Source organism: Euprymna scolopes, chromosome 34 (genome assembly GCF_053919585.1).
Source record: "Euprymna scolopes isolate OS-2025 chromosome 34, ASM5391958v1, whole genome shotgun sequence".
Classification (NCBI taxonomy): Eukaryota; Metazoa; Mollusca; class Cephalopoda; order Sepiida; family Sepiolidae; genus Euprymna; species Euprymna scolopes.
Window position 1 is genome coordinate 56,546,896 of NC_136515.1, and position 15,927 is coordinate 56,562,822.

The 15,927-nt window shown below is 34.3% G+C and overlaps 1 protein-coding gene across 1 annotated transcript in view; it reads left to right on the plus strand.

Annotated features, from left to right (window-relative positions):
- The window catches only part of LOC145259245 (uncharacterized), a 53,123-nt gene that overhangs the window by 12,514 nt on the left and 24,682 nt on the right, over nt 1-15,927 (plus strand). Inside the window, exon 3 of the mRNA XM_080117085.1 lies at nt 10,391-10,536. Coding sequence (XP_079973211.1) covers nt 10,391-10,536 — 146 coding nt within the window. The remainder of the gene's footprint in view (nt 1-10,390; nt 10,537-15,927) is intronic.

Sequence of the window (15,927 nt, forward strand, 5' to 3'; positions counted from 1 at the left end):
TGAACAACTGACCACACAGCAGATAGGTATAAGCTCCACAGACCTGAACATAGAAACTCAGGCCACCCCCAGATAAATGAAGAACCTCTAGATCCACTGCGTACAAGCCCTATAATACATACCTACATAGGATTATCCTCCTTCCCGATAAAGGCCAGAATTGTGAACCATTTACAATCATTCTCAAAGGAGAACTCTAAAACAAAAACTACCCTATCTAACCTAGTTAGAATTTTAAAACAAAACAAAATAGACTTTACATTAAAATGGAAAATACTAAGAAAGTCATACAGCCCAGGCTCTAAATACTGCCTTCTATGTAACGCAGAGGTGACCGAGATTATAATGGCCCTTAAAAAAATTAAACATCCTCAATTAAAAACAAGAGACAATTTGCAGTTGCAGGCACAAGAGAAAGTTCAGGTACGTAAATGCAATTAACCCCACTGAAAATGCACCACCATACAGGAACTAGCTTATTGCACTTCCTTGCCATCCATAAAATGCAACAATATCCATCACTAACCGTTTCCCCTAGTATAGGGCTATTGGACAACACCCCAAACCAATTTTTTTTTTTTTAAACCACCCATAAGCACTCGCAATCTGAAAAAAATCGCCATAAAAAACTTCAACTCTTTAATATAAAATATTAGCCCACCCTCTGAACACACGACGATTACATAACTTTAAATAAATTACCAACCTAAAATCGCCTGCATCTTGGCAAGGCCTAATTAACAATATATCTACTTTAAACATAAGCCCACAAAGAACTTTGCCTAACAAACCCTATCCCCGTAAATATGTACACTTAATACCACCTGTTAAATTGCAACCAAACCACCAATTAGCACATGATGCAACGAGAATATAACCTAAACAATACAAAACCTAGGCCCAATGAAAATATAGCTTAGAAACCCCTTCCCAGGGCTAAAGACTTAAATTTTATTTATATATATATATATATATATATATAGAGAGAGAGAGAGAGAGAGAGAAAATAAAAAAGGAACAAACCGTATTATGTGTTCACCAACGTTTCGTCTTTATTTCGAGACTTCCTCTGGGTGAATGAGATTGCATGAACTACTAACGACGACCAGAGAGGAAGTCTCGAAATAAAGACGAAACGTTGGTGAACACATAATACGGTTTGTTCCTTTTTTATTTTCTCTATTTTGTCGGAATACTATTTCCATTATTTTCATCATATATATATATATGTATATATATATATATATATACAGTGATGATCATATTTATTGGCACGGTAAAATAAAAGTTAAATTTTGTCTAATAAATTCTAAAAAAGGGATTAAATTAAAGAAAATAACAAAGTATATTATGTATTTTTAACTGGCCTTTCCGATGCAGCAATCGGATTTTAGAAAAAATAAATAACAAAGGAACAACAAACATAATTGCAAAAAACCCTTGTTCAAAATTATTGGCACGATTTATTTAATAATCAATTGTATAGCCTTTGGCCTTGATTACCTTCCTCAGTCGCTTTTCATAGTTTACAACCAAGTTGTTGCACTCTTCAGTAGTAATTTTAGCCCACTCTTCCTGACAATAATCCTCCAATTGAATAAGATTCTTAGGCTTCCTTTGCATTACCCTCAATTTTAATGTTCTCCATAAATTTTCAATTGGATCAAGGTCTGGGCTTTATGATGGCCACTCCAAAACATTAATATGATTGTCCTCAAGCCATTTCTTAGTCAGTTTAGCCGAATGCTTTGGGTCATTATCTTGCATGAACTACTAACGACGACCAAGTGAGAGCTCTTTAGCAGAGTCTTTCAGGTTTTCATCCAATATTTTAACATAATCTTCCTTTTTTATGCTACCTGTGACCTTAACAAGTCGCCCTGGTCCAGAGGCAGCAAAGGATCCCCAAAACATCAAACTGCCTCCACCGTGCTTCACTGTGGGTATGGTGTTCTTAGGCAGGAAAGCTTCGCCAGATTTTCTGTAAATATAAGACACTTTATTATGGCCAAATAACTCTATTTTCGTTTCGTCAGTCCATAGAACACGTTTCCAGAATGCAACATCTTTATCAATATGACGTTTTGCAAAGGCTAGCCTTGCTTTCAGGTGCATAGGCTTCAATAAGGGAGTCTTTCTCGGACGACATGCTTTTAAACCAGCTCTCTTCAAAACTCTACCAACTGTATGTCGAGATACATTCACTCCAGAGGTGTTCTGTTCATCAACAATCTCCCCAACAGAGATCCTTGGGTTTTGTTTTACTTGTCGAACAATTTTCCGTTCATCTCTTGGGGAAAGAATCCTTTTTCTCCCTCTACCCTCTAAACTCATAACGTGGCCTTGCGATTTGAACTTGTTTATTATGGCTCTAACAGTGGATTTGGGAAGGTTTAGCTTCTTTGAAATCTTATCATAGCCCTCCCCATTGGTATGGCATGCTACAACAAGCTTCCTGACGTCTTCGCTGTGTTCCTTAGTTTTAAACATGGCGATTGAAAATTATAATTTAGTCACTTATAATAGTTTAAATAAATCGCTATCTAAAAATTATCTGAAAAAAATTATTCACTGAATTAGCGTTAAACAAGCATAATATGGCTATAAAAAAGTTCAGAAAGCACGTAAACCGGAAATTGATTGATATTATACTGATACTAAAAGAAAAACAAAGCCGTGCCAATAATTTTGAACAAGGGTTTTTTGCAATTATGTTTGTTGTTCCTTTGTTATTTATTTTTTCTAAAATCCGATTGCTGCATCGGAAAGGCCAGTTAAAAATACATAATATACTTTGTTATTTTCTTTAATTTAATCCCTTTTTTAGAATTTATTAGACAAAATTTAACTTTTATTTTACCGTGCCAATAAATATGATCATCACTGTATATATATATATATACAAACACAGATAACCGTTTCCCCTAGCATAGGGCCATTGGACAACACCCCAAACCAAATTTTTATATATATATATATATATATATATATATATATACACTAGCATTTCAACCCGGCATTGGCCGGGTGTTTGGATGTGTATGTTGAGCAAAAAAGAAAAAGTGGTAGCAGGAAGACAGGCTCGAACCCATACCGCAAAGAAGGAAAAGAACAGGATAAAACCTAACGTTTATGCTGTTATGACCACCGCCAAACCAGAGGCGACATTTTTTAAAATTAAGGCTAGACAATCTAAAGGAGAGGATAACTTTTAAAAATATCGGCGAAAAAAGTGACCCTCCCCCCCCCCCTGTAGAAAAGTGCCTAGTTGAAATTAATGTTTTTAGCCAATTTTTCGATATTTGTCGTATGAAAGGTCGAACTTTAAAACGATACTTATCTTGGTAAAATCCGTCGCCTCTATTGAAATTTTAAGGCAGACATGCAAACAGGCATACATACATACATTTATATATTGGTAACTAAAAACCAAAAATGAGTTACAAAGATTTTCCCAAATCTCAATAGCGTGTATATCAAATTTCGAGTCTGTAGACTGAAAATTGACAGAGTTATTGTGTAGGGAAATGTACACAGACACACACAGACCCTTTCACTTTTATAGATATACTAGCATTTCAGCCCGGCGTTGCCCGGGTGTTTGGATGTGTCTGCTGAGCAAAAAAAAAAAAAAAAAAAAGTGGGAGTAGGAAGGCAGACTCGAAACTGAACCGCAAAGGAGGAAAAGAATGGGGAAAAAATCTGATGTCTTTACTGTTACAACCACTGCCAAGTCAGAATTGACTTATGTTTAAATTAAGGCTAGACAATCAAAAGAGAGGATGACTTTAAAAAATATTGGCGAAAAAGCGACCCCCTCCTGTAGAAAAGTGCCCAATTGAAGGTGAAGATATTAATGTTTTTAGCCAATTATTCGATATTTGTCGTCTGAAAGGTCGAACTTCAAAACGATACTGATCTTGTTAAAATCTGTCGCCCCTGTCGAAAGTTTTAGGCAGACATGCAAACATACATGAATACATTTATATATTGGTAACTAAAAATTTACAACCCAAACCGATTAAAAAGCTTGCCCTATCTCTGAATACCCTTTATGTAAAATTTCAAATGTTTAGACCAGAAAATGTCTGAGTAATTTGGTAGAGACCACAGAGGTCAAATTCTTTAAACTTTGACCCCTATTATGACCCCTTAATATTTATTATTTTGGGCTCAAATCAAGTTATTAAGTTAGATCCATGTCCAAGGAACCTATATCTAAAATTTCAAGTGTTTAAACCCCAACTTGACGGAGAAGTTTAGTAGAGTTCTCAAAGGTCAAATCGTTGAACTTTGACTCTTTAACAGCCAGATTTCTGGCCGAAAACTGATCAAAGATTTTTCCAAATCTCGGTACCGTGTATATCAAATTTCGAGTCTGTAGACTTCAAATTGACAGAGTTATTGCGTAATATTTATTCATGGTGTTTAGTTTGGTTGTTTTGCTTCACAACATATCAACTTTTTTCAGGTTCAATAATTTTGTCAAAAGTTTTTATGCTTCAAGTTCTTTATATCTTTAAATATTTATTCATGGTGTTTAGTTTATGTTTTGTAGAGAAAAATTGGTTTTGGTTTGGCAAAACATGATCGAGTTTTGCAAAGAACAATAACATTAATTCATATTATTTGGATTCTTCAGACAACTGTTCTCAATTTGAATGTTATTTTCACAATATTCCAATCGATATAACCTCCGGCCATCTTCAGGTGTATCTTGCCTGCAAGGACCTGTGGCATAGTAAATAAAGTACCTGGTAAAATACATTTGTAAACTTACACTTTTCTGGAGGTTGAAGATCCAATCCTCAATACGGACGACACTCAAAACACAATTGCGTCTTATTTAGAACTTCTACCCAATCATGGCTGACGAAACGAGAGCATGCTTTCCTCGTGAATTAAATAAAGAATTCCATTTGGAATTCCATGCAGATTCATGAGTTCAACATAAACATTCTGTAATTTGGCAGAAAGATTCCAGTGTTTGACAATATATACCTGGAGAAAGTCGAAGGTTACATCAGCTGAAACATTGTGAAATTATCGTTAAAAATAGTTATTCAAAGAATCCAAATAATCAATGCTTATCTTAAAAATTCAGAAAGGTAATAACATCAATGTTTGGTGCATTTGAGTCAGGAAACTGATATTTTCAGACAGCTTGATCGGGTAGCATCAATTTATTATGAATGAGAGTTCAGAGTGTCCAAGAATGTTCTAGATGAAAGAAAATGTCTTGTCTATAAGAAGAAATTTAGCATATATATTTATTTTGGGTGATACCATGTGAGTTTGCATGTAACAGTGTGTATAAATTAGCATGCCAGTTTTGCTTATGAGAAAGTATAGGTACGAACTTGTATACAAGAGAGTTTAGTTAGTAATGTGCTTTTGCTGATGCTGTGTTTAGTAGATCGTGCGTGTCTTTCGTTATGTGATTGCTACTTTCCGGAGACCTTTTAGCCTCAAAAGAACTAAGCAGAATGTCTTGTATGCACATGTGTCATCTGTGAAACATATAACAAAATGAAAACTGGAAAAAGACAGAAAAAGTTGTGCACTTAGGTTTTTTTGTACGTGCGGATTATAAGCAGTGAATACCATCACGTTTTTTGTATTTTTTTACTCATGTTCACCCCTTACAAAGCATATCGCCACTTGGACGTAAGGGGCTACTATTTGAGGGCCATGTCGAGGAAAGATTAACAAGGTATTTGTTTATGTTAAATTTAAACCTCTGCATATCAGTACAGCCAGGGAAGTAGGCAGCAGGAAGGGAATTCCAAAGTCTAGCTGTTCGAGGGAAGAAACTATTAGAATAGAAAGCTTTCTGGCATTTAGGGACAACAACAGTGAAGGGGTGAGATCTTATTGCTAAGTGGGTTTGTCGGGGATATGTACGTCAAGGGGGTACAAGTGAAACAATTCATCAGAACACATTCCATTAAAATATTTGTAAAACAGGCACAGTGATGCAACATTGCGGCGATGAGACAGGATCTGGAGCTTAGTTGATAAAGTGGGACCAATTAGACTGACAACTCTTTTTTGGACTTTATCTAAGAGGGAGAGACTAGTGGTAGATGCACCAGTCAAGATGTGGCAACAATACTCCATGCATGGGCGAATGGTGTCCTTGTAAAGGTACAGGATACTCTCAGGTGTGAGTAGTCTTCTAGCTTGATAAAGGGAACCCACCTTCTTTGCAGCAGCTTTGCAATGTCCTCTATGTATTTGTTCCAGTTCATATTGCCCGCAAATATTAGGCCAAGGAGTTTGAAGGTAGAATTCTCAGGTAAGGTGCTATTTGTCATTGATATAGGGGGTTAGAGAGGCGTCTTATAATTGTTAAAAAGCATAAAATGTTACCATCCACTTATGGCCCCATTCCATGACTGTTAAAATATCTGCAGTAGAATGACATCCCCTGAATCCATACTGGTTGTCAGAGAGAAGATTTGCTTTTGCGAGGTGGTGAACTAGTGCTTGATTAATTAAGGTCTCAAAGATTTTAGCAAAGAGTGGGAGGAGACTAATGAGGCGATAATTGAGAGGGTCTGTTCTTTCACCAGAATTCTTGTACACTGGTACCACAGAGGCCATCTTCCAGCAATTAGAGAAGCAAGATTCAGCAAAGCATTTATTGGAACGTATGGGGGGGCTAGCTTGGCTGAACATTTCTTAATTAGTAATGCAGGGATGAGATCAGGCCCACACGCCTTTGAGATGTCTAAGTTTTTATGATATTGCGGACATGAAAATGGGTGATTTTTACATCATCTAATGTGGCTTCAGTCCGCATAGGAAAATTTGGGAAAGAGTTGTTTGTTGGCTCTAAGGTGGAGTTGGAGGCAAATCGCCGGGCAAGCAGTTCCACCTTCTCCATTGCCGTGCATGCAACTTTCTGGTTGTTGCTCAGTGGAGGAATTACAGATTGCCCTTTATTTACTACACTATTATAAATTTTCCAGAAATCACGAGTCCTTATCTTTTACGATTTAATGTATTCCCTGATTATTTCAGCATGCTTTCTTTTGGCTGTTGCTATTTCACACTTACAATGATTTCTAGCATCTACAAATTTTTGCCTATTTGTATTTGACTTATGACATACAAACTGGTGGAATGCATGCTGTCTTTGTGCAATAGCAGCTGCACTATCTGCAGTGAACCATGGGGGTGCGTGGAACTTGCTATAATACTTCCATGTGGGAACATGTGCTTCAATGCCCACTTTGCATCATTCAGTTGTCTCATTGGCACACTATTCAGGAGGAAGAGAGAAGAGATTGGTCCATGGGGCATCTCGGATGTGTTCTCTAATGGCTTCCCAGTTATCCCTGTTGTAATACCTTGTTGTTTTGTGCAATGGTTCCTCACCTTTAGGTTGGGATTTAAATGTGATGTCAACTGATACCACTATGTGATCTGCATTTCCTAGTGGACTGTGGGTACTGGTCACACAATCACACAATCACTTCTCTGATTGTTTGAAAAAACCGACTGCTAATTTGGCGATTTTGTCTAATTGAGAGTCAACATGCAAATACAACATTCACTGTTGCTGCTACTTTTAACACGTCATTGATTGAAGTTAGTTGGAAGATTTTAAGAAATGATTTACTAAAATTACGCCACATTTTTATCTATTTCTAAATATTGTAGATTTAGATCTGTATAGAACTTCAGGCCCCTTCTTTATATGTCTAAAATAAAAGAAGGTGTATTTTAGATAGTACCTATTTTTGTATAAAACATGAAACAATTTCTTTATTATTATTATTATTATTATTATTATTTACCCCAAAGAAAGCATATTGCCACTTGGACATAAGGGGCTACTATTTGAGATTATGCCTAAAGGGGCACTGTGTAGGGAGTTGAGTGTCAAGATATCTGTACACATAACATTTAAATTTTTATATATTAATACACTCATAGAAGCAGGAAAGAGGGAGGGAATTCCAGAGTTTACCAGTTTGAGAGAAATCATCAGAGTAGAAAGCCTTCCAGTATCTAAGGATTTCTGCAGTGAAGGGAGGGGGGGGATTTTACCGTCTATCAGGTTAGTCACGGGTATTCATGTTAAGAGGGCACAAGTGCTATAAGTTTGTCAGAGCACATTCCATTAAAGTACTTGTTAAACAGGGAGAGAAACGCAACATTGCACCTATGGAATAGAGACTAGAGCTTAGCTGACGGTGCGATACTTAAAAAATTTAGTAAAGTAGATATACAAAATAATCTAATATGTAAAGCAGGTCTACAGATATTTTTTTACGTTTTAGAATTTCTATGAAGATTGGTTATTCGTATTATTTGGATTCTTCAGAATACTGTCCTCATTTGAAATATTATTTTCACAACATTTTGGTTGATGTAACCACTGACCTTCTTCAAGTGTATGTTGTTGAACTTGGAAATGTTTCTGTTGAACATGGGAATACGCATGGAATTTGACATGGAACCCTTTATTTAATAACAAGCATAAAATTACATGTGAAAAACCATGTTTATTATTAAAAAAAATTCAACTTATGCAACGATAATGTGTAATTTTATGTTTATTTGCTAGATAAATGTATAAAGATTCTTGCAAGAATAAATTTTATCCATTTTTATTCTTAAGAAAAATATTTTCTTGTACACCACACAGAGAATTATCAAATAGTTGACTTCTGCTTCATTGCATAAGTTGAATTTTAATTTTGGTAACATTTATTTGTTAAGTATTTGTTTTTTTCTTTTTCTGTTAATTATAGTAATAAATGTCTCAACCCCATTCTTCTTTCTGAAGTACGTGTATAGATTTAAATGTACATATAATTTCCTTTTTAATTAAGAAAATCTTTAGAATGTTTTTTCTTTATGTATATCATCCAAGATTTTGATGAACTCATCGCAGATTTCATCTATATTTTTCACTTGCATCCAGAGAGAAGTGCCATAAAACCTTAATTATTTCAAAAGAAGCTGATAACAGACACTGCCAATATACAGCTGGCACCAATGAAATTTAAAAACCTCATCCAGAGCATTTAAAACCTTTTAATAATAAAGTGAATTCCTTTGGATTGGGACATATGGACTATAATAGACAAATAGACGCTAAAAAGTTACAAAGGGAATAGGCAAGTTATCTCCCAATAAATTAAACTCTGCAAATCAATGTTCAATCTGTAAATGAGATTTATAAACAATTCTGTGACCTTTCTCAGTCTTATGTTGTAAATGAACAACTTTTAATAAAAAGACAATTTGTGCTTGTTTCATTTTTAGTGTCAAAAAAAAAAATAAAAAGAATCGCTTTGGAATCGGAAATTAGGTTATAATTTTTCCGATTCCGTTACCAATTCCCATACCCCCAAAATTCCGATTTTTTCCAATTCTGGATAATCGTCCCAACACTAATTAATATATAGATTCTTGCATCATATTTTGAAAGAAGAAGGACTAAAAGATAAAAGATTACTAGAAAAGAGAATTAGTGCTACTGACGAGACTTCTACTACTCTTACCTCATGGAGGATAGGGAAAAAGAATCCATTATGAATTAATGTTTCATTTAACCAATAAGATAATTATGTATGAGGACGGAATATTTACAGATATCAAATACAACCTGGCAATGCTGGATACTTCAGCTAGTATTTTATAAACTGCCAAAGAAATTATGTTTTATACTTGCGAAACATAAAATCTTTAATTTTTTCTCGTTTTATCTGGGTCTTGGAGGTCTTGGGTTTCAGCCATGACCTCTGTGAAGACAGGCCTATTCACTAAGTCTCATTTATCTTCTGATCTCAGAGCCTAAAACAGACAAACAAAATGCTTCAAAAAAAATTGTTACACATTATATGTAGACATATGAAGATGGTAATTTCTCTATTAAATTATTTAATCTCGTAATTTAAACTTAAAAAAAAAAGATATTTCTGGTTTTGTTAATATATTGGTATTACTAACTTTGTAAATATGTACAAAAAAATTGTTTTCACAATTAAAATAATAGTAGTTTTTAAAATCAATGAGACAACGCCATGGTTATTTACTTTTAACACAGAAACAGCACGATTATTCTTTTTAAATTATTTTTTGTTTTTCTATTTTTAATTAAAATTGAATAAAGTTCAGTTTCAGTATAAATTGTGTTCGTTATTTTTCTCTTTTTAAATGCAGTTTTTAACTTTTCTAACTTTTTAAAGCTCTCATTCATTATCAACAATCTGTTCAACAGATCTTTATTGTTTACCATGTAGATGACGTCATTTTTCAGTGAACAGGACTTCTTTAAGAAGGTTGCTCTACAGCCCATGCGAGCCAATGTATAAATCCAGTGTTGGTTGTACTCGTCAATATTTATTCAAATGTATTTCATCTTTTGCAGAAAATCCTGAGATACTATCGAATGTCCTCGAAGAGAGTGAAATAAATGTAATCAGCAACAGTGAATGCAAAAAATACTACCCTTGGAATAATTTGATCCAGGATTCACATGTATGTGCGATCCGAAAACACACTGGGACTTGTGACGTATGTTTTCTTATAATTTTTTTTCCAGAATTCAGCCTATTTCAAAAAAAAAAAAAAAAAAAAAACGGAAAAACCTTTTTATGTTTCCAAAAATCACATAAATTGATCAAGTAGGATTTTTTTTGTATAGAAAATCATGTTTTTACGATTTTTAGTGATTTTAATAGTAAATTGTATTCATTACAAAGCTGATTTTGATCTCCATGATTCAAATTGAGTTCTCTCCCTTTTATTTATAAAGCATGGTAGATCAAAAAATAGCATCACACTTTGTAATAAAATTTGATTTTCTTACTTAAAAAAAAAATACAATTTATGCGACTTTTTGGAATATGACATCTTCATTCTGTGACGGGCACATACATCATAGAGTGATTTTTTTTAAAGATTTTTCTTTATTTTTATTTTGAAAATAGGCTTAATTCTAAATAAACACTTTTTGGTGGGGGGAGGATTGCCCAGAATCCAACCTAATTTAAAAAAAGGAAACCGTCATAAAATAAAAATGTTATATTCCAAAAAGTAAGTAAGTTTTTTTATATATACATCTATAATCATTTTTGCTATTTTTAATAATTTTAATTGTAAATTGTATCCATTACAAGGTTGATTTTTATCTCAATAGTTCTAATTGAGTTGTCTCCCTTTATTCAAAACAACATGGTGGATCAAAATACAAACTGCCGCTTATTTCATTTTTTTTAGCTAAAATCTTGATCAATTTACGTGATATTTAGATTATGACATTTTCGTTCCGTGACAGGTACGTACATCATTAAGATTTTCTATATCTTTTTTTTAAATTAGGTTGAATTTTGGACAAGCATCTTTATTTTTTAATTGTTCACATTTATTTGTAAATGATTAAGGAGTTTTTAAATTGTTTCTCGTGAGGTGTTACTTCATCTCATATAACTAAGAATCTAGAATACTTCTAAAAGAGCAGACAAATGTGTATCATAGTTAACAACAAAAGTAGTGAAAATAAAAACAAATATATAAGAAATGACTCTTGCTAAATGCCAGAAAAGTTACTTTTCCGTCTATCTGCACGAATTTTTTTCTGAAAGTGCTTTAAAATTTGTTATTTTTTTTTATCTCAATATAAAGTTTCATTCAAATTGTCGGTATTTATGCAGAATATGGACTATGCTATTTTTGGATAAGCTTTTCATGTTAAATTCTATCTTTTGGTTATAAAATTGTTAGGTGAAATGACGGAATAGTTATAAAAAACGCCCTCTCCTTGGTTTCTAAATATTAACATAATTATTTCAGCATGATCCATATTCTGCATAAGTAACATCTTTCATTAGAAACATATTTCTGTCGTCAATTTTCCATATTTCTTTAATTGCTCTATTTAGTATATCGAGCTTTTTATTATCTTGATTGGTTTCAATTTCAAGATAATATTTATATTTATCTTTGTCATTTTATTTTTATATTATACACACACATATATATTATTGTTACCAAACATAATATATACACACACATAAACACACACACACACATATATATATATATATATATATATATATATATACAGACACACACACACTCACAAATAACTGTTACCAAATATAAAATTTGAAAAAAACTTTCTATTGAAAAAGAAAAAAAAGCAACTTTAATAGAATTTCAGAAAAAGTATGCAATTATGAGACATGTCTAAAAAGTATCAGACCTTAGGCCAGAAAAAATATTTTACATACATGACGGGGTTTGGATCCTAATCCCCTTCAAAGTAACCCCCTTGTGCTTGCACACACTTAGCCTACCGATCCTTCCACTGCTGAAAACACCTCTGAAAGTCTTCTTTTGGGATGATGTTCATCTCCGCCGTCCCGTTCCACATTATCTTTTCTCTCAAAACAGGATCCTTTCAGTGGCGTTTTCAATTTCGGAAACAATCAGAAGTCACAAGGAGCTATGTCTGGAGAATAAGGAGATTTGCGAACAACTGGAATTCCACGTTTGGCCAAAAAATGTTAGCTCAATCGGGATGTGTGTGTGGGAGCGTTTTCATGATGGAGTTGCCAATTTTTCACAGTCCACATGTTCGGTCTTTTGCACTGAACTGTATCATGGAGATACTGGAAAACATCTTGACTGTACTCCTTTGTCACTGTTTGTCCTTCTGGTGCGTATTCACGATGCTCAATTCCACAGATATCAATAAAGACAGTCAGCATCACCTTCATTTTTCTTCACTCCTGTCGCGCTTTTCTCGGTCTTGGAGACTCGGGATGTTTCCATTGTGGCGACTACCTTTTTGTTTTTCTGGGTCATACCCGTACACCCATGACTCATCTCCAGTTATCACAGTGTTCAGAAATTCAGGATCAGTGTTTGCAGTGTCCAGAAGGTCCTGTGAAACTTGAACATTGAGATCCTTTTCATTCAGCGACAACAACTTGGGCACCAATTTTGTTGCCACTTATTTGGATTAAATAATCCTATTTGGGGCAAAAGTGAATTATAGGCAGCGACGAAAAAGGAGATGAATATATATATATATATATATATATATATATATATATATATATATATATATATATAGTTATCCACATACGGTACTGTTTCGCTGTATCACAGCTTATTAATAATATGGCTAGACTAGCATCCAACCCTAGCCAAGGATTGAACCTACAAGCATCTAGTTGATAATCAGTAGTTCTAACTTTCAGCCTATGGGATCAATGTACATAAACGACCTCATCAAATGTCCGTTTATATAGACACTTGTCCACCACTTTTACAGTGCTCGATCTGCTTGTTTATTTACAAACAAACAAACAAACAGAGAGCTTCACATTAACGCTCATTAATCAATGGGTGAATTCATTTTACGACAGTGCTGTATCCAATATTGTAAAATATAATTGTTATGTTCCTATCCAAACAATACCTGATAACACATCGAACAGTCTAAACTTGCATCACGTGAGTCTGAGCTATTTTTAGAGCTGTAGCCTAAAAATAGGCGCTGTCCAATCAAATTAACCTTTTCGTTTACGTGTAGGGGATAACGCCAGGATCACTGTGGTATGCAAAAATCAAATTAGGTTTGAGATTATTTTCTCAAAAGAAAACACGTGTCACTCCAAGCTATCATTTGAAAGTTGTGGGCTCAATGCAGCCAAGAATGGCAAAATGCCATTGTTCAAAACTTGTGGATTTGACACAGCCAAGAATGGCATAAGGCTGTTGTTCAAAAGTTGTAGATGTGACACAACCAAGAAAAGCTTAATGCCATGATATGAAATTCATGGATTCGACACAGCGAAGAATGACATAAGGCCATAGTTCAACAGTCGTGGATTCGACAGAGCCAAGAAAGGCATAATACCATTATCTAAAAAGTTGTGGATCCAACACAATAAGAAAGGCATAAAGTCACTGTTCCTCCTTTTGAAACAACAGCTGCAAATTTAAAATAGACTAAGAAATATTGGGCAACGCTGTTGCAAATGGTTGCTAACAGGCAAAACACAAAAAGGGTATGCCATGTTAACAGCAGACAATTGTTCAGATTACAAAATGCTAAAGAAAGCAATATTACGTAACTTTGAATTAGTGCCAAGGGCATATCATAGAGGTTCTAAAACCAGAGAAAAGGTTAAGAACAATTGTATGTGGAGTGAACTATATAAGATAAGGAGAAACTACTGAGTAAATGGTATGTCACGAAGAAAGCTGAGGATGATGTGGAAAAGCTGAAGCAGTTTATTCTTATAGAAGAAATTTTGAACTGGGTGCTGGACGATCTGAGAGTATACCTGAGTGAAAAGAAAGTGGATACTGTACGAATATAACTTAGAAATGAACTATACTGTGAGATGAGAAATCCTATAGCCGATGCATTGTTGAAATATTAAGATGTGGAGAGTTCGAGTTTGTACAATAGCTGTAAAGAAAAGGAAAGCAAGGCAAAGAGAGGAAGGTGACAAAGAGATGCACTGAGAGAATCAGTCAATCGAGCACAAAACGCCTGTATGATATTTATATTTTCTTTCCATTTTCTTTCTTTGAATAAGGGAACACTATCCCGAACACTACCTGATTACGCGAGTTTGATCTATTTTTAGAACCATAGCCTTGCAACAGGTGCTGTCCAATCAAATTAACCCTTTTGTTTACATGTGGGTGAAGCATGGGTGGTAATGCCAGGATTGCCATATAAAGAAAAAAATCAAATCAGTTTTGAGATTATGTTTTGAGAAAGCACATCTCGCTCCAAGCCCATGTGTAAAGATGCCGTTTCATAGTGATCTAAGCAAAAATGTAGCTTTGATAGCATCCTTATGGAGGCAGGAAATCATCTTGTCTTTATAAGTAAAGAACAGAGATCAGGTGTGGATTCGTTACTGTATATTTGACTCCCCGCAAGGGGAGAATACAATACAAGACTATTATCTGTTAGTCATGCATCTGATACAACCAAGAATGACAAAAGGCCATTGTTCAAAAGTCGTAGATGCAACACAACCAAGAAAGGCATAATGCCATAATATGAAATTTGTGCATTCGACGCAATAAAGCCGTTGTTCAGAAATCGTGGATTCTCCATTAGCTGTGGATATATATATGAAAACAAAAGCAAGAAAGGAAAAAGAATTATTCGCATGGATATTACATTCAGAGAAAAAAGTTGATTGCAAAAATTTGTTGATTTTAAACTTGTTAGATTATCGTTTTCTTTTGAGATATTCAATTTGAATTCCAAGTATCTTTAAAATTGGTGCACATCGACATGGTAATTTAAATTCTCATAACCTAAGAACTTTCCATTTCTGACATGATATGCTGCAAATGGGAATTTTGAATAACTTATTTTGAACATCCTGCAAGCTGGAACCTTGAATGACTTTCATTTCTTGTTATTGTTCTCCTCTCCAAACATCCTGCAAGCAAGCACTTTGAATGGCCTCCATTACTTATTATTTTCTCTCCTTCGTTGATTTGTTTTGTTCATAAAATAATAAAAACTGAACAAAAAAATATGGAATATATTTTTCTTTGGATTTGTGTCCTCTTTCCAAATTGTTGCCTCTCCCATATATATGCATGCTTTGTGTTAACTTTCCAACTTACTTGCCATTACTGCTTCCAATTACTAATTGAGTGATATAAGAACTTTAGCCCATACACGGTTCGGTATCATTTGGAGATTTCCCCCCATAGGTTTTCATTTGATAGGAGAGAACTGGGTGGGATATCTTTATTGGTCGATTTCCCTGCCCTCACTTGTGCAGATCTCTAAGCAAAGATGTAATACGATATACAACAAATAACTGTTACCAAACACAAGAAAATGCGCTTTTTTACATACAAGGCCTGTCTAAAAAATATCCGACCTTTATTTTTCCCATGCAAAATAGAAAC